The sequence below is a fragment of the Melanostigma gelatinosum genome, assembly GCF_949748355.1.
Source record: "Melanostigma gelatinosum genome assembly, chromosome: 4".
NCBI classification, from domain to species: domain Eukaryota; kingdom Metazoa; phylum Chordata; class Actinopteri; order Perciformes; family Zoarcidae; genus Melanostigma; species Melanostigma gelatinosum.
Window position 1 is genome coordinate 27,613,304 of NC_136637.1, and position 19,333 is coordinate 27,632,636.

A 19,333-nucleotide genomic window follows, 5' to 3' on the forward strand; every position below is an offset into this window, starting at 1 on the left:
GCACCGGCTCAAATCTCAACATTTGATTTCATGAAACATTGAAGAAGATAAATCCAGAAGTAATTTGGGTTTTCTGCATTTTCTTGTCGTCAAAGATACAACAAACCATGAAGTAACATTGGCAGACGTGTTCAGATGAAGCTCACCAGAGTTTCACGCCGTCTGCGCGAGGTTTTCTTATCGAGATAACACGTTTTTAAGCCATCGTTGCATGTTCCACAGACGACTTGCTTTCAAAGCTTTGTGAGATGAATCGGACTGAAGTGATCTCTTTTTGCACGAATGAGACATCTTAAAAGAGGCCAGTGACCTAGTTTGGTGGTATTTTGGCAAACTGAGAAACTTTGAAAGTTGTTGTCCTAGTTCTCTGCCTGCTTTCATCACCACAAAAGGCTGAGTTGACTTTGAATGTCAGCAATGCAGCAACGCTGCTCTCATTAAACGCACCGCTGTTGGCAGATAATCAAGTGTGACATGTAGCGTGTCATTTCACACTTTGAAAAAGCTGCTGACTGTAGCTTCACAGCAACCTATTTCCATTAGTCCCGACACTTTTGAGGGGTTTTACAGTAAACCTTAAAACGTGCTGATGAACAGAAAGGTAAACACAGTGGATTCATAGAACATTAAAAACATTACAATGTGATTGACTGACAATACATATTGGTTTTCCTTTTGAGTAGCAATGTTGGTAAAACAAACTTACTTTTAGTCCTAAAGAGGTCACTTCACAGTGAAAGATAAATAAAAGAATTCCCATATTTGTTCTCATTTAGCTGGTTGCGCATGTTGGTATTCCTTCAGAGTGTCGACTGTGTTTGAGATAAAAGAAGCAGAGACGGACGTTCTCAAGTTCCTCGCTGGTTATTTTCCATTTCTGACTTCAAAAGCGCGACAGGGAAAACCCAGAAGTGAGACGACGTGCATGTTCACATGAAAGGAGACCTCAAGCTTCAACTTTGATGTTTTTATATGTCAATTCAAAAAATCAAACAAAAGGTTACATTTTAGAGAAACACCTCAAAGTGTTACTTTCCGTCATGTAAAGAGTTTTCTCATATTCAGCAGATATAGATGAAACATTTTTTGTCACATAACTTTCATGACTGATTTAAGAAATGAGTGAACTGTGATCTGCTTTTTAGAAAGGATTTTATTGCATATTTGAATAAGTCACATTTATTGCATAAAATCTTATTAAAAAGCTTATCGAGATGAAAAAGAACGACGTGCACGTGATGTTTTACTAAATTATAGTAAAATTGATGTATTGCAAGACATGCGTAGAGTCAGACATTGATTCATTGTGTTGGCGGTGTCGGTCTATCGCGGTACGGCACAGAGGCGGTACGGTTTGGGACAGAGAGTGCCTCCTAACTTGAAGTCCAGACTGGGCTGCTCTCCAGCCGGCGCCGAAAAAGAAAACCTCTGGAGGAGGGAGGTGAAGAAGAGGAATAACTCCATCCTGGCCAGCTGCTCCCCGAGACACACGCGCTTCCCTGAGAGGACAACAACACCACAACTTTTATTTACTTTGACCATATCACATTGCTGCAGCGCAGAGTCTGAAACAACCAAATAATAGACATGCAACCTGATACCCTTGTTAGATCCGGGGGTTCTCTGGCCCGATACGGGGCTACCTACTGACTCAGCGAGGGAACTCGCCCGGCTCTGCTAACTACCGTTACTCCTGACGTCTACCCTGCTTCCTCCGGTAAACGCGCACTCGGCCGAGGGGCCACCCTGGCCCCGGGCGCTCCCGCCAGTCGCGTCAGTTACGGCAGCTTCCCTCTTATGGATGTATGTATCTTTTTGTTTTGTTTTCATCCGTAAAGCCCTTTAAGGTTGAAACAACATACTACTGACTTCTACAGCGTTGTAACTGCTGACTAACCTGCTGAGAAAGGAAGGAAGGCTTCTCTCTTCCTGAATTTGCCGTCCTGGTCCAGAAAGTGTTGAGGGTTGAAGGTGTGTGGGGTTTCCCACATGGACTCATCACGTAGAACCGAGGTCAGTGTCGGCATGATGATGGTGCCCTGAGGAAATGTCATCGATGAAAACGGGAAATCAAACAGAGACTCTTCTACTTTTCAGGAATGTATTTTAAATCTCGACAATTAAGCGAACATGGACCAGAACAATGATGTGATATGATCAAACGCTGCCAGAAGAGCTTCCAAATGGACACATGTAGTATTTTGTTGATTCGTTTATTCACTGTAATAATAACAACAAAAGTGCAACTGTGGTTTTGTACATTTTAGGCCCATTACTTATAAAACAGGTGATCATAACTCAATAAATGTATTTTATACATGAATTATGATTATTTAAGCTAATTTCTTACCTTACAAGGAGTCATTATCATCCTTGGTTATTCAGTTCACATCAATACATCATAAAAATCAACTCGCAGATTTGGTTCACTTTAGTGAAGCTTCCTCTGTTTTTCAGTTGGTTGCCAAAAAGCACCATATTCTAAAACTATGCTGCCAGAAAATCCAACTGAGAAAACAAAGTTAAATTCTCACATAACGCGATACTTTCTCGTATGAGCATGGTGTACCTTTGGGATTGTGTACTTGTCCAGCGTGGTTTCCTTGACCGTCATGCGGACCAAATTGAGGGGAACGATGTTGGCCATTCTCTGGATTTCGTGGATGACTGCGTCGGTGTAAGGCATCGTCTCTCTGTCAGTCACAGAGGGCTTCTTGGACGAACCGACCACAGTATCTATCTCGGCCTGGACTCTCTCTGCACGCAGTGAAAACAGGAAGTAATGAGGGTCTGTGTACTGCTTAGATGACTGAGGGGGAAACACCACTTACTCTAATAGCACAGGCCTGACCTGTGGGTGACCCCCCCCCCCACACACACACACACCTTGTATGTGAGGGTAGTAGATCATGTATAGCAGTCCCCAGTGTAACGTAGTCGTAGTAGTTTCAGTTCCAGCGACAAAAAGGTCCAAAGTGCAAAAACACAGATTCTTGAAATCGTAACCAGCGTCTTTGTCCTTGTTCTATCAACAACACAAGAGACGGTTCCTCGTATCAGTTGACATGTCGTATTAGAAAAATGCAACAGAGGACAAGCACAATGCAGACACATTCAAACGCTCACCTCTTCTATCTCTGCGAGGAAGCAGTCGATGTAGTCTCTCGGTGAGGAGGGGTCAAAGCTTTCCCGGTGTTCTTCGATCTTTATTTGTATGTAGTCGAGCAAAGTTTGTGTCAGAGAGAATATCCTCCGGTGGGGTCCGGGAAGCCACTTCATCAGCAAGGGAAACGAGTTATAAACCTACAGGGCATGAAGACGGTTATCTGGGATTTAAGGCAAAATACACAGGCGGAGGCTGCAAATTTGCACTGGTCAAAACATACAGACACTCCCTGTAAATCACAATAAATCAATGTCACAATATGAAATGACATACACTGTGAAAGAGGATATTATTCCCCTCGCCCCACCTTTATTACACGTTACCGATAATACTTTTGTGTTTTACAGACGTTTAAATTCACATTTACTTAGTATTTTGACATTGTTGCATTCATTATTTTACTTTTGTAAAGGAGCTGCCTCCTCCCTCCACCGCTGGTTACCACGTAGTATTCAACGTCTTGTTAATTTATTGTTCTATAGAAAAGATTTCAAAGCCGGCTCACCTGTGCCCAAAAACCTCCCTCCAAGTACAGTAACTCAGTGAAGGTCTGCAGAATGAAGTGGTGCTGCTTGTCAGAGTACTCAAAACGATCCCCAAGCACCAGGCAGCAGATGATGTTGGACACAGCCTTGTTCATCAGTGGCTGGACGTCAAAAGGCCCGTCTGTAAAACGAAGAGAAAATGTAGATAAGACACACATTTATTCATCTGTTCAAATAACACTTAAAATGTTAGTGCGAAGTGCGAATTGCATGCTTTCTTCCTACCACTTTCATCTATTTTATCTATAAAAGCAAGGTTTTTTTTAGTTTTTTTTATTTAGAGCACTTTGAGCTTCATAGTCTGTATGAAATGTGTGATAATTAGCAGACAAATTCTTGAATTATGGCCCAAAATGTTTGCCAAATTTGAAAGAAATCCTTCAATGTGTTCCTGATATATTACTTTCTCAAGACTGGACCGGACGGACGGACAGACAACCCAAAAACACATCGTCGCCCGCACAGAGGCACAACAAAAACAAGATATGCTTCGTTGTAAAAAGGCGTACTGCCTTTTAAGGCACTAATAAGTGGCGTAAGCTTATTTTAGCTTATTAGTTGTTGCTTGTGGAGAAACATGATTTGTTCAGTGCCTGGCTGAAGGGCAAAAGCCTCAGTGAGGTAATGACACTCCTGCTGGATGGACAGCTCCAGGGTCTTCTTGCCCACACCAAAGTTTCTGAGCGTACGGATAGCAAATCTCCTCTGCTCCTTCCACTGGTGGCCATTCGATATCACCAGACCTGTGGGGAAACCAAAACAGCATTAATGGGAAATAAGACACAACTAAGGGCTAGCTAAATGCCAATATGCTCGTCATTATAATAACTACCAGTAACATTTCAAACTAAATGCAACAGGCGCTACCTTTGTTGCCCGTGAGTGCATCAAACAACGGTATGGAGGGGCGATCCACGTAGTCCTCTCCTCGTTGGACCAGGGCCTCTCTCACCAGCTTGTAGCCATTGAGGACCACGATCCTTCCACCAAAGAGCCGCAGGCTGAAAATGTTTCCATATTTCTGTGCAAACTGAACACAGAGAGCAGACTGGTGGGTTTTGGTTCAACACTGAGTTGACCTACTTTCTGAGGATGTTGACAACAAAAGAATCAGTCTAGCTTTAACCACAGCCGTCTACAGTAGACATTACTGACTACTGTTGCATTGATGTGCTTCTCTTTCTGTCCTGAACTCCATTGTGGTTATTTAGTGGTATAATGCCCTGTTTCTCAGGAGGCAACCTCTGATTCGGAAAAGTGAAGCCAATGTGGAAGTGTCCTAAACTTTCAATCTCTCTCCTCTGGTTGCAAAAAGAAGTCAGTTGTATAGAAGTCTATGAGAAAATGACTCTACTTCTCTCTTGATTTATTACCTCAGTAAACATTGTAAACATGAGTTTATGTCTCAATCTCTAGTTTCAAGTCTTCTCCAATACAGCATGATGTTCATTTGGTACATTATGGTCCATTTAGAGTCACACAGACCATGAAGCAGGGGATGCTTTAGGGCGGGGCTACCTTGTGATTGACAGGTTGTTAAGTCTGTGTGTGGGGGCTCTTGAAGCACTGACAGCCGCAGCCCACTCCTTGTGAATTTCCCCCAAATTCTTGAATGACCTAAACCCCAGAGAGAGTCTATGGGGTATTGTCAAGAGGAAGATGAGACACCAGACCCAACAATGCAGACGAGCTGAAGGCCGCAGGCTGATGGCCTCCGTGCCACGCCGCAGTGATGCAGTAATTCATGCAAAAGGAGCCCCGACCAAGTGTTGAGTGCATACTGTATACTGTGCATGGACAGACTTTTCAGTTGGCCAACATTTCTGTATTAAAAATCTTTTTTTTTTTTTTTTAATAGGTCTTATGTAATATTCTAATTTTCTGAGATACTGAATTATGGGTTTTCATTAGCCGTAAGCCATAATCATCTAAATTAAAATAAATAGACGCTTGAAATATATCACCCTGTGTGTAATGAATCGACATAATATATGAGTTTCACTTTTTGAATTACTAACTTTTCGATGACATTCTAATTCATTGAGATGCACATGTATATGCGTTTCTTACACGGAACAAATAATAACTCGTAGCTGTGGCGTCATAACGCGGTTATTAGAGGTTCAACTGTAGGACAGCACTGAAGTCCCAGGTATAAAACACACGGCCCGCCACTGCTTTACAGATATATTTAAAAAATAAATAAGACTTAATTGATACTGGTTGGGAATTCACAAGCTACCCAGCAGTATATAAAGCAGTTAAAACCAGCTCCACACACACCTGCTTCACACTTACCTTTGCTGGTTCAGATGCTGGTTAAGGTCAGTTCAGGTAAAAGGTGAAGGGGGAATCACATATCGAGCTGACACTATGCGACGCAACACCTTGTTTGTAGGCCGCGTGTATGAAGGTAGATTTGTGTCTTTATTTTTCAAAAGCAAAAAAAAGTTTCAAAAGCAAAAAAAAGTTTCAAAAGCAAAAATAAAAGTTTTAAAAGCAAAAAAAAAAGTTTCAAAAGCAAAAAAAAAAGTTTTAAAAGCAAATATATAAACTGAGAATAATTTATTTGTTAAAAAAATAAAAGCTTTGGTTTTGAATCCAAAAGTTTTGAATCCAAAAGTTTTGAAACTAAAAGTTTTGAAACTAAAAGTTTTGAAACTCAAAGTTTTGAAACTAAAAGTTTTGAAACTCAAAGTTTTGAAACTCAAAGTTTTGAAGCCAAAAGCTTTGGAACCAAAAGTTTTGAAGTCAAAAGTTTTGAAGCCAAAAGCTGAGTTGGGTGTAGTGGGCGGGGCATACGCTGCTGAATGTATCAGGAGTTTCTATTGGTCCGTTTGACTTGCTTCTCGTATCTGCATCATCTACACAAACGGGAGGTTACGTGACATGGAGGTAAGTTGACTGCTCTGTTTTGACAAAATTATTGTAAATATAGCAGCACTTCACTTTCTTCTCATGTTGTTCGTGTCGTGGAGTCTCTTTTTAAGAACGACATGGAGGGCTGCTGTGTTGACATGTAGCCCCACTGTGGGCGAACGTTACATGCACCTGAGGCATCTATGTTAGCTAAGGTTAGCTACACATGTATGACACAATTTAAAACCAATTCTATGAGCTTGGTTCTCTCTGACCGAGGTAGGTACAGATGACGACACTGTATCTAAAAACGACATGCGTCTTATGACTACACTGGTCAGACACCGAAGAAAACTTTTACTACTTCTGCCACCTCTGCTTGAAACGTCCCTTATTTGTTCAAACGCACCACCTTGTCGCGGAAGCTGTGCAGTACACACACATACATGATAGTAGATAAATTGGCAATTATGAAAGCAGGCTCTGGGAAAATACTTTAAATCAGTGTATTTTAGATCACATATATGCCTCGCATGGAAATTAACATGCATGTGCTACAACTCTATTATTTTTATTCATAGGTTCTTGTGTGTGCTAACAAGTACGAATCATGTAACAGTAAAAGGTACCCAAAATATTCAACACTATTGTAAGTAACATTATCAGTTGACCCCATACAAAGGCTTGTATCATTTGATACTTGATAATTAACAAAATTGTACCACTTGTGCCTTTATAATAAGCTCCAGAGAGTAAAATAGTGACACAAAACGCATTCAACTTACATTTAAACATGTCTGTGTGTTATGGAGGGGTTCTGTATATTTGTTAAATCATTCCATTGTTTAGTTTGTTGGCAATGACTGGCTTTTCTTGTTATACGATATGACTATATGGTCTGTGTATTTATAATAATCCAGTGTGGTCATAATTCCCTTTTCTACAGAATGGAACCTCTTCCACAAATAGCTTTTGTTCAGGTATGTTGACCTCTCTCCTCAAAATGTAATTCATCTGTATATACACATATAAACATGTTTTGATACCACTGCTCGAATAAATTTCTATTTTGCTAAATTCCCTCTTACAGGAATCCATTAGCAGGCGGCTTTTATGCAGGGTCAGGGATCGGCTTTCTGCAGTAATCACAAGGGAGCCAATTGATTTTGATTACCTGCACATGGTTATCTCTCAGTAATTGCAGTTTCTTCGAGCAGGGGCAGTCTATATGGATATTCCTCAGTGTGTAGTAGATGGTTTACAAAATCTAAGTGAAGTGATCAAGTCTCACATTTCAAACAGCACTGTTGCTCCATTACTTGACAGTGTAGCTGTAGTTGAATGGAATGGTACTGTGGGTCGACCAAAATTTAGCATTAATACCCAAGTCCTTGAAAATCTTCTCAGCATGAACCTACCAATGACCACTCTGGCTACTGCCCATGGCATTTCAAGATCCACACTTTACAGGAGGATGAGGGAGCATAATCTCTCAGTCAGAAACACCTACTCTGATATATCAGACATTGTACTTGATCAAAAGGTGAGATCTATCAAAGCCAGAATGCCTGATGCAGGATATCGGCTTGTAAAAGGGTCTCTACTGGCTATGGGATATCGTGTCACATGGAGTAGACTGAAGCTGTCCATGCAGCGTGTCGATGCCGCTGGCATTATTTCAAGAATGGTCCAGTTGACATGCATTGCCAGACGGACATACTCTGTTCCAGCTCCATTGTCTCTTGTCCACATTGACACCAATCACAAGTTGATCAGGTATTGTTTTAAAATTAATTACCATACACATTTATTTTAATCAAGGATTTTATATCACTGTTATAATGTCAAATCTTCTGAAAATTTGAAGGTACAACATAGTGATTTTTGGGGGTATTGATGGCTTTTCCAGGAAGGTAAGCCTGATCTGTTTTCTATAACTATTCTTTACATGATCACATCTTGTTTATATTATCAGTCTTGCTCAGAATATAACCCAAGTCATCTTTAAATCCTATTCCTGAACAGATTTTCTACCTTAATGCAGCTCGGAATAACAAAGCAGAGACTGCTCTAGAATTTTTCATGGATGGTGTGCAGAAGCATGGATGGCCATCAAGGCAAGGACCTTCTCTTTCATACCAGGCGTAAATAGTTTAGCCATCCAACCCTTGTCACACTACTCTGTTTGTCTCATTTAGAGTCCGAGCTGATCAAGGGGTGGAAAATGTAGACATTGCGAGATGCATGTTTACTGTGAGAGGAACCGGTCGTGGCAGCTTTATTGCTGGCAAAAGTGTCCACAACCAAAGGTAAAAATTGTATGTATTACTATAAATGTTTACATTATATAAAACATGAATATCAAATGTAGCCACTTCATCATGTAATTTGCTTCCAGAGTGGAACGCCTTTGGAGAGATGTTTGGAATGCTGTAACATCTCAGTACTACAACTTGCTTCACATCTTAGAGGAAGATGGCTTCATTGACCTTTCAAATGCGGTTCACCTCTTCTGTGTGGGGTACGTCTTCATTCCCCGTCTACAACAAGATCTGCAAAATTTTGTGGAGACCTGGAATTACCACCCCTTAAGCACAGAGGGAAACTTGTCCCCGAATCAGCTTTGGAGGATTGGAACGCTACAAGTACCTGTGCCAGAGCCAGATCTGCAGGAGGTACTGTGTGTACTATACATTTAGCACAAGAACAAAGAAATGCAATTTAAAGTATGGTATTCATTAATTTGCTATATCACTCGAACCTAAATTAATAAATATTAACATTAGATCGTCTACAGTATGTGTATAAACGAGGCAATGGCTATATTCGTAATTAATGTATGTGTTTGGTCCATCTCAGATCCGGCAAGCAGAACACTTGCATGATGAGGAACCTGATCCAGAGCATGGGGTCACTGTAGCAGAGATGCCGTGCCCCTTGTCAGCTGAAGGTCTTGCTGCAGTGCAGCAAGTAAACCCCACCGTCGATTCCTCTTCTTTTGGACGGGACATCTATATGCATGTCCTTCAACTGGCCTCATTTTTTGGATGAAGTTTGATTGATATACTTGATGCACATCTCATGTGCTTATTCTAAAACCAGTATGCACGTTTAACTGATCACAAATAAAGCACAGTAAATAGATACTTATGTGTTTATTTTGCTCACTCACATTATAACAAGGTGGCATAAATAGCTGCAGTATAAAATGATTCTGGAACATTTTGTTTGTTTCACTAAAGAATAGAAAACATAAAGAACAAGCACAAGTGAAACACAACACAGAACCATGCTCTTGCCAACAACTATTGAACACATTTATCACACTCTATCAAATCCTGCACCATACTTAATGGCAGTTTGCAGGAGTGTTTTAAAAGATTCATAATCTTTAATGTGGGCTACTGGGAATGTGATGGTGTCTGTGCAAGCACTGACACTTGGGTAACACACAGTGTGGTTAGGCATGGCGTTCAGACACCAATGATCAAATTTCACTGTGAGTTTGAATGTTTGCCGATCTTCCAAAAGCAGATGTCTGTGAGCTTGACCAGTCATCCACTGCATGACTGAGGATACAGTCAAAGCCTCTCCTGCAGTGTCGCCATCAGTTTGTGCATCTTGAAGAGAAATACAAAGTGTAGACCAGAATAAATCTCTCCAGTCATTTTATATGCAAACAGTTAAATATGATGCTCATTAAGACAGTTCTATGGTATAGAATTAGGGTGGAAATCTAAACTTTCAATCACAAATAATTATTTTAAATGAATGGTTGGACATACCGTCAAGTTCTAGGAGGAAATCTTGGAAGTGCTCCAAGATTTTTGATTCCTTCACTTGTTTACTTGAACCACTTACACTCAACTCCGGGGCCAGATGGGACATGATGTAATGTGAGTCCACCTACATTTCAAACATAGTGATACACAATGAGATTTCTCAAAACTTAGCTAGTTAACAAGCAGAAAGGAAGTTATGGAAATACTATGTAGTACAACTAGTACAACACTCAAAGCAATACTCGTGCATACTGAGTCGTCGTCTCTGAAGATGAAGAGACTGCGACACTCTTCTGGCTTTGTCTGCATCACTTTGATGAGGTCACATACTTTCAGGCCCTCACGCAGTTGCTGAAGCATGGGCATGCGCTTAGTCTTCACATGAAGTCGAATCGCCCTGAATACAGAAAAAATGATTTAAAGGGAAATAATCTCCAAGTCAAGCTGTCCAGGTGTAGTAGTTAAGACTTTCGGGCAGCAGGCTGAGGAAAATGGCCTTGAACAAGGCTTTGCTACTACATGTAGACAACGGTATACATTTCCTTTTAACCCTACATGGACATGTCAGTAAAATACATTTTGAGCATTGTAATTGGAGTGCCTTGGACTCTAGCTCATTTCTCTTTACTCAAAATAAATGTTTCACATTGAAACCAAAGAGCACCCTAGAAACAATAACCGATTATCATTATCCTAAAATTTCTCAAAGAAAAAATAAAACACAAGGCCTATGATTATCTGAGGCCACACTACAATGTGTTACATCAGCAGTAATATTTGATATTGTGTGAATACCTTAATATGTTTTCTTTATGCTCCATGTCAACTTTGCCTGTGTAGCCACAATCCAGAATGGCTTGGATGTGAGGAGTCATGTCAGAAGCATCTTCAATCTTAAATAATCATACCAAAAATATTAAATTGTACTTTAATGCTTTGCATTCACAACACATTATACAATTTCCCAGGATACCACAGTCCATGGTTTACAGCTGAATAGACCAACATGAAATTGTTGCATCATTCGTCCTGTAAAGTGCCTTAATACAATATTAACTGTTTTGGGCATTATATAAACAAGTAATTAAAACATTGTGTTGTGATGAAATTAATCTGTGTATATTTTGCTAAAAAAATTCAACTTACCATTGTTATTAATGGTGATAAAGTAGAGTCATGGACGCCCTTAGATGAAAGGTTCTCAGAGAAAAGGTAGTCATAGCACCATTCTTGCATAAAACGTGGTGCTGGTCCTCCTTGAGCTATGCTGACAGCAAATACTTCACCAGCTGTCCTACAAACAGGAACAGAGGGTTTAAAATACTCAACATCAGTGCAGGGGGAGACCTCTGCTCAATTTTGTAATCATTAGGGGGAATACCTAAATAACCCTTCATCCAAATCATTCAAGGAATACTTTGGCATCTTCCCCCTTTCACTTTCTCCTTCAAAAAGTCGTTTCTCGATCCCAGCAACCATTGCTAAAATATAGTGATAGTAGCCTCCGACTTTAGGAAACGTCAGTGCCGACTTGGCGCCTAACTTATCTTATGACTTGCGACCAGAGATGTCTTTAGCTAACTAGTTAAGAGTTTTAAGGATTTAATGGCTCATTTCAACATTAGCTTATCTTCATCAAGTTTAATACAAGACAGTAACATGGTTGTAACCTCGTCATCTGTACCTACCTCGGTCAGAGAGAACCAAGCTCATAGGATTTGTTTTAAATTGTGTCATACATGTGTAGCTAACCTTAGCTAACATAGATGCCTCAGGTGCATGTAACGTTCGCCCACAGTGGGGCTACATGTCAACACAGCAGCCCTCCATGTCGTTCTTAAAAAGAGACTCCACGACACGAACAACATGAGAAGAAAGTGAAGTGCTGCTATATTTACAATAATTTTGACAAAACAGAGCAGTCAACTTACCTCCATGTCATGTAACCTCCCGTTTGTGTAGATGATGCAGATACGAGACGCAAGTCAAACGGACCAATAGAAACTCCTGATACATTCAGCAGCGTATGCCCCGCCCACTACACCCAACTCAGCTTTTGGCTTCAAAACTTTTGACTTCAAAACTTTTGGTTCCAAAGCTTTTGGCTTCAAAACTTTGAGTTTCAAAACTTTGAGTTTCAAAACTTTTAGTTTCAAAACTTTGAGTTTCAAAACTTTGAGTTTCAAAACTTTTAGTTTCAAAACTTTTAGTTTCAAAACTTTTGGATTCAAAACTTTTGGATTCAAAACCAAAGCTTTTATTTTTTTAACAAATAAATTATTCTCAGTTTATATATTTGCTTTTAAAACTTTTTTTTTGCTTTTGAAACTTTTTTTTTTGCTTTTAAAACTTTTATTTTTGCTTTTGAAACTTTTTTTTGCTTTTGAAACTTTTTTTTGCTTTTGAAAAATAAAGACACAAATCTACCTTCATACGCGTGCACCCTGATACTAACAACGTACCTCTCCAATCTGCAGGTGGAATCTGGTGGCATCCATGCGAAGCAGGTCGCCGATGAAAGGAAGAGCCCACGGGCCCGGGGGGAAGCCTGGCGGAGCTCTGTGCTTCAAAACATCAGTCAGCAACAGAAAAACACACAGAAATATCAAAATACTGCTGCAGTCCATCCACTCCAAGCCCAGCACATTGTATAGCGCCTCCATTTGATCGCTTAACTGTGTCAACTTGTTTCTTGTTCTGGTGTTAACTGTGCGAGCACGACCGGTCAAAGCTCAGTGAAGTACGCGTGCGGAAGGTTTGTGTTTCACAAGACAAGACTTGCCTATTGCGTGTCTGACCTTCAAAATAAAAGCACAAAACTTACATAACATACAATGTAGTTTTTAATCTTAGCAGCTCAATGAAAATTGTAGTTGGTTTAAAGTCACATTTAAGTCTTTTTTTGTTTTGTTTGGGTCAAGATTTAGTGAGTGGAATATGTTTTAGTCATATTCATAAAAGACAGTTTATATGGAAGCCCACCACTGTGATGTTTTACTATATCAAATGCTCTCTGGAACGTAGAAATACTCAAATTTAAGTTAAGATACTAAAAGTACTAACTTTGCAGAATCACCCCACTCAGAACCATAAATCAGTGGATTATAACTGGAGCTGCGTTTTTACGGAAGCATTATTTCAATCGTGAGGCGTGGGTGCACAAATGAAGTCAACAAGCGGTTGTGTTCTAACTCAAAATAACATATTTAGATTCTTTAAACAAAAGGTCATTCCAGCCGAAAGCCGCTACAAAAACCAAACATATCTTCCGTTTTCTTCGGGTTCGTTGTTTTTAATGTAATATAAAACTCCTTTCCTCTTTGTGCACTCCTGTCCTCCTCCTCTCTCCAAACATTTCCTTCTTTGTCCCCACGCCAACCCCTCCCGGGTAATCAGTCACCTCTCTTCCAGCTGGAGTTCAAGCTCCAGCCTTGTTTTTTTCACTTCAGAGTTGAAGAGGTCACCAGTGTTACATAACTGTTTCGCGTGCCTGTTTTTCCCCACATCGTCCTCAGACACATTCATCATGATTTTTCAAGCACTTTTTGATTATATGGACTTCACTGGCTGGCTGTTGTTCAGTTCTGCAGTGTTACTTCTGACAAATGTGGTCAGAAACTGGAGGCCACACAGCTTTCCACCCGGACCCTTGGCGCTGCCTTTTCTAGGAAATATCTTCACAAGAGTTGACTTCAAAACAATGGACAAGGTGAGGTGCACATAGTACCACTTTATTAGTAGAGTAGAGAAGGGTTCATCTTTAATATCCGAGGGGCACGATTGTAACTCAAAAGTGCTTTCTAATCAACTGACAATTTGATATCACTTCATGTTCATGTATTTTCCCCAACTATTAATAGTTTAGTATTATTATTTTATACGACTATAAAGGCAGTAAGCTTCTTTAGATCAGTGATCGGAGGTTACAGTTATAAAAAGCTATAAAAGTGTCAGGACTTAGTGTGCTTTCAAAGTAGTATGAAAACATTTATAAAAGCTAAAAACATGCCAAATAATTCGTGAGAAACTGCAGGTCAATACATTGAAAATAAGTGCTAATTTATTTATAAGTGAAAAATCACGAGAACATATATCAAACGAGACCATCTGCATCACCACAGAGTAGCGGCAGTATTACGAGCATCAATAGCAGAGGGACTACTTTTCCTTTCGTGGTTGCAGCGTGATGTTCCCTCAAGGTTTTCCATGAAGCGTTTATGTAATCGTCTCTTCTTCTTAAGCATTTCACGAGACAAAAACGTTCTATCCAAGTTAACATATTCAACCAATACATTCCCTCTCTTGAAGAGTTTTTTTTAAATGCAGCTCGCTCAGGAGTACGGTCCAGTGTTCAGCTTGAGGAAAGGCAACGAGCGGTTGGTGTTCATTTCGGGCCACAAGATGGTCAAAGAGGCTCTTGTTAACCAGCTGGACAGCTTCGTTGATCGACCTATTGTCCCTCTCTTCCACGAAACCTTCAAGGGGATTGGTGAGTATGAACAAGAGAGAGAGCGTGATTGTATGGTACCGAAAATGTCTTTCTCCACGGTAAAACAACATCTCTGTATGCGGTGTTGAAGGATTTAACTAAATCACAGCTCAGTCAGCTAACTCTGGCGATAAATGTTGGCTTTGTAGAATAGTGATGATATTTTGTCTTTTCCACCAGATTCAGAAGTGACAATGTGGTGCTCAGACGTGATAGACTTCTAAAACCTGTTCATGGTTTGCCTTTACAATATTCCCACAGGCATCGCTTTGAGCAATGGTTACCTTTGGAAGCAGCAGAGGAAGTTTGCCAGCACTCACCTGCGTTACTTTGGAGCGGGCCAGAGGTTGCTGGAAAAATACATCGAAGTGGAAACCAACTTCCTCTGTGAAGCTTTCAAAGAGGAACAAGGCAAGTAGCGATTAATCCGTTAGTACGCAGGATTTACATCCGAATATTGTTCATCATCACTTGAATTGCATTCATCATATGTCCAGGAGGACCATTTAACCCCCACTACATCATAACGACCGCTGTGGGTAACATCATATCGTCTGTGCTCTTCGGACATCGCTTTGAATACAGTGATCGAAGCTTTCGAAAGGTTCTGGAGTTGGACAATGAGGCCATCGTGCTCGCCGGCTCTCCTCTGGCTCAGGTACCTCCCTGATCAGTCTCCACTATCATGTGATCACACAACAAACTGTTGGTCTATAACTTGATCTGAGAGTTTGTCCCCATCAACAGCTGTATGATGCGTTTCCTGGCTTGATGAAGCACCTGCCAGGACCTCACCAGACTATCCACAACAACTACAAGGAGATCCTGGCTTTCCTGAAAAAGCAAGTAGAGAAGCATCAGGAGGAGTGGAACCCTGAGGACCCTCGTGATTATATCGATGTGTACATGGCAGAGATGGAGAAGGTAAGATCCCTCCCTGGGATCCTGACAGAGGATAGGTCCACAATGTTTTCACATTTGTCTTAAAACAATCGTCAGGCGCCGATTTAAAACTATAGATGCAGCTGCATCGGTCAGAACTAGTGACGTGGTATGAACAGCAAGAAAGACTTCTAATGGCAGGAGGAAGAGGAGGAGGATTACGTGTCACCACCACAATCCGACCATGGTGAGGGAGGACAAAATCCCCAAAGTTCTGCCTGAAAAATCCAATTTCTTGGCTCAGTTGTCTGAATTATGGCTAATCTGTCCAACTAATTTTTTTTTATTTTTTTATTTGATTAGTTTGCCGTCAAAAATTGCTCGAAGATATTCATAGCTGTTCAAGACATGAATCACAGAATCACCCTAAAAACACACAGAATGTCTACATACACTATCCGTTGTTGCAGTTATGATGAACCAAGAGTTTCAATGAGCCATGCTGAGACGGCGCTGGTAATGTTAACACACTTTTGCGTGATTCACAGGTAAAGTAATTAATAGCATTTGACAGCACGGCACAATGTATGATGTTGATGAAACTTTTACAGAAAAAGAAGGATCCCCAGGCTGGCTTCAACACTGAAACCCTAGTGGTTTGCACTCTGGACCTGATTGAGGCTGGTACAGAATCAAGCGCCACCACTTTACGCTGGGCCCTCGTCTACATGATCCACTACCCAGAGATACAGGGTTCCTATCTTTTTAATCACATTGAGCACAAGAGTATTTTCCTGAAGATTTTACATGGTTTTGTGCATTTTCCAAGTTGCATAATGTTCAGTGGCTCTGCTTCCTCGCTCAGAGAAAGTCCAGGCAGAGATAGACCGAGTGATCGGACAGTCTCGTCAGCCCACCGTGGCCGACAGACCCAACATGCCTTATACCGACGCGGTCATCCATGAGACTCAAAGGATGGGAAATATCCTTCCCATGGGATTCCCCAAAATGGCCAGTAAAGACACCACACTGGGAGGATATTTAATACCCAAAGTAAAGGACTATTTACCAGGCTCACCCAGATACGAATGACAAGCTGTTAGTTATTTATACACGACTGATATCAACATCTCATGCTTGTTTTTTCCAGGGCACTTCTATAACTACAATTCTTGCATCGGTGCTGTTTGATAAGAATGAGTGGGCGACTCCAGATATCTTCAATCCTGAGCATTTCTTGGATTCAGAGGGCCGGTTCCGCAGAAGAGAGGCCTTCCTACCGTTCTCAGCAGGTCTGATCGATACACCTTCAGTGATACAGTATACTGCAGGGATGACATATTTTTGTAGGCCAACCCTGAAGTTAGCATAGCACAAAAATCCAATGGGATTTTTTTCCCCATTGGTTTTTTGGATGATTGCAGAAAATAAACTCTGTGGCAACACAAATGTTTATGATACTTACGCGTTTTGCTCAGCAAGATTATCTTCACAATTAGGATTTTTGAAGGGTGAGTGCAATCGGCAGCAGTAAAAAGCTGACGTTGTGCTGGAAAGAAGCTACACCACTGTCACATAGTGCGAGTATAAACAATGAGGCTGTGAAGGCGTGATGGCGTTCAGTCGTTTCATTTAGCTACTTGTTAGCAACCGACTTTAAGACACGCAAACGCTTAAAAATTCAAAACCTTTCAAAACCTTAAAATCTTTTAAGTGCGTGTTAACCTCAGACCTTATTTCAAGCATCTAACCAAAAACCCATTCAAAAAACCCCATTGACTTTGAAACGAGGGAACCGGAAGTGTAAAAATAGTGACTAATATCCGGGTTTTAGGATTCATTCCTGCAGCATTCTATTTGGTTGCTAAAAATTGCTGCCATCACACACCATATCGCCAACATACAGTAGTTCATGATAGCGAGACGTGGTTCTGCGGTTTAACCTTAAGCTGCTGTCGACTGTTTCCCCTCAGGTAAACGTGGGTGTATGGGAGAGCACCTGGCCAGGATGGAGCTGTTCCTTTTCTTTACGTCTCTCCTCCAACGCTTCGCCTTCTCTCCTGTTCCTGGAGAAATGCCCAGCTTGGAGGCTGTGATAGGCTTCACCTATTCCCCCGAAGAGTTCAGGGTCCTGGCTGAGCCTCGCTGACACAACACAATCGATATTTGCAAGTTCTAAGTCAAAGACAACTGGACTTACTCATTGTTTTAAGGCAGTAAGCCCAGTTGCCTTTGATTTGTATCTTAGGTACAGTAATTACAGCACCTGCACTCCCACGGTCCTCCCACAGAAGTGTGCCCAGGGGGCCTCCACCTACAAAATGTCACTCAAAGAGACATAAAACAACGACAAAGAGACACAATGACTACAACAAGAACAGAACATCTACAAAGAGAAGCAAAACAGCTGCAAAGAGACTCAAAGCAACTGCCAAGAGATGCAAAATTACCACAAAGAGATATAAAAAGAGACTCAAAAGGACTAGGAAAAGGGGCAAACCAACAACATAGAGATTCAAAATGACTAGAAAGAGAGACAAAACAACCACAAAGAGACACAAGGCAACTGCAAAGAGGCTCAAAGCAACTATTAAAAGACGCAAAAAAACCCGCAAAGAAATACAAATATAAAGTCTGTGTCTTGCTGAGAGAGGTGATCGGGCCTTTTGCATGTTGGTGCCCAAGGACTCCGTCTCATAATGCGTCCATGTTTACACGCCTGTGTGAGAGACAAAGAAAATAAACAACCAAATAAACAGCTGACGTCTGGTCTGACCAGCTTGTATCTACTGAATGTCATTAACTTATGACATTAATAAGGTGTTGAACCGTTAATTGTTGGACAATATAATGAGCTGATTCTGTAGATCATTCACCAGTGTGGAGCAACGGGAGATCATAATATATTAGGTTGTCATATATCCATTCGCTGATTATGTCTTATGTAGTTGCTCCACATAAGTTATGCATGATTTCCTTCACATCTAGCAAAATATATCGAAATAGATTCCAGCATCCATACGCGCAAATCAAAGCCTCGTAAAGTTCTTTGATTTTGCCTTTGATTGAGGTGACGTCATCACTCTCATCATTTGTTCTCAACTTCTTTGAGTAGGGATTGCACAAAACTTGTAAAAGAATGTTTAAAAGTCTGTATTAAGGATGTTTCATTCTGTTCTTGAATCAATAAATGTTTGTGGTTGAATCCCAGCGTTGGCCTTTCACATGAATTGATTGACATGGTTTTGTTGAAAAGGCGAGGACACAGGTAGAGGAGTGAGCATCAAACACTCAACACAATCACACTAGTTGCAAAGTATTGCAAATTGTATAATGATCTTGTGTTCTTATCTTTGAAAATGACAAACATAAGAGAGTAGTCTTTAGCCGTGTACCGTAGTGGTCCAACCCATTTCCCCTTTTACCTGCAACTGCACAAGGAGTTCAGATCAGATCAGTTAGATTCGATGACTTTTGTTCCCGCTGCACTTTGTACTTTGTACTTGACTCTGATTACACTATCACGATGCAATCTAAGTGAAAGGCTATAAAGACTGGAGAGGTTTTGCACTTGTGTGTTATGACATTTCTGAGCTGAGATTGTTGTTGC

General features: G+C 40.8%; 2 protein-coding genes and 3 long non-coding RNA genes across 5 annotated transcripts; 3 read left to right on the plus strand and 2 right to left on the minus strand.

Moving 5' to 3' along the window:
• Positions 1 to 1,294: 1,294 nt before the first annotated feature.
• On the minus strand, positions 1,295 to 13,019 carry LOC306776370 (cytochrome P450 2J4-like). The gene is made up of 9 exons (XM_079267032.1): positions 12,815 to 13,019; positions 4,579 to 4,741; positions 4,305 to 4,454; positions 3,672 to 3,832; positions 3,127 to 3,303; positions 2,887 to 3,025; positions 2,570 to 2,757; positions 1,898 to 2,039; positions 1,295 to 1,499 (listed from the first exon to the last, which is right to left on the minus strand). The coding sequence occupies exons 1-9, from the start codon at positions 13,013 to 13,015 to the stop codon at positions 1,324 to 1,326; spliced, it is 1,497 nt and encodes a 498-aa protein (XP_079123158.1). The 5' UTR covers positions 13,016 to 13,019; the 3' UTR covers positions 1,295 to 1,323.
• On the plus strand, positions 7,416 to 8,480 carry LOC306776373. Its single transcript, XR_013771917.1, has 3 exons — positions 7,416 to 7,550; positions 7,661 to 8,346; positions 8,438 to 8,480. It is a non-coding gene; the product is annotated as an uncharacterized lncRNA (long non-coding RNA).
• On the plus strand, positions 8,788 to 9,599 carry LOC306776372. Its single transcript, XR_013771916.1, has 3 exons — positions 8,788 to 8,879; positions 8,969 to 9,245; positions 9,430 to 9,599. It is a non-coding gene; the product is annotated as an uncharacterized lncRNA (long non-coding RNA).
• On the minus strand, positions 10,356 to 11,636 carry LOC306776371. The gene is made up of 4 exons (XR_013771915.1): positions 11,499 to 11,636; positions 11,148 to 11,245; positions 10,605 to 10,749; positions 10,356 to 10,476 (listed from the first exon to the last, which is right to left on the minus strand). It is a non-coding gene; the product is annotated as an uncharacterized lncRNA (long non-coding RNA).
• An 859-nt stretch (positions 13,020 to 13,878) lies between the features above and the next one.
• On the plus strand, positions 13,879 to 17,872 carry LOC306776877 (cytochrome P450 2J2-like; the record flags this gene model as incomplete). Its single annotated transcript, XM_079267752.1, has 9 exons — positions 13,879 to 14,061; positions 14,679 to 14,841; positions 15,103 to 15,252; positions 15,339 to 15,499; positions 15,589 to 15,765; positions 16,335 to 16,476; positions 16,589 to 16,776; positions 16,874 to 17,015; positions 17,697 to 17,872. 9 exons carry the CDS (start codon positions 13,879 to 13,881, stop codon positions 17,870 to 17,872), a joined length of 1,482 nt encoding a protein of 493 aa, XP_079123878.1.
• Between the last annotated feature and the right edge of the window lie 1,461 nt (positions 17,873 to 19,333).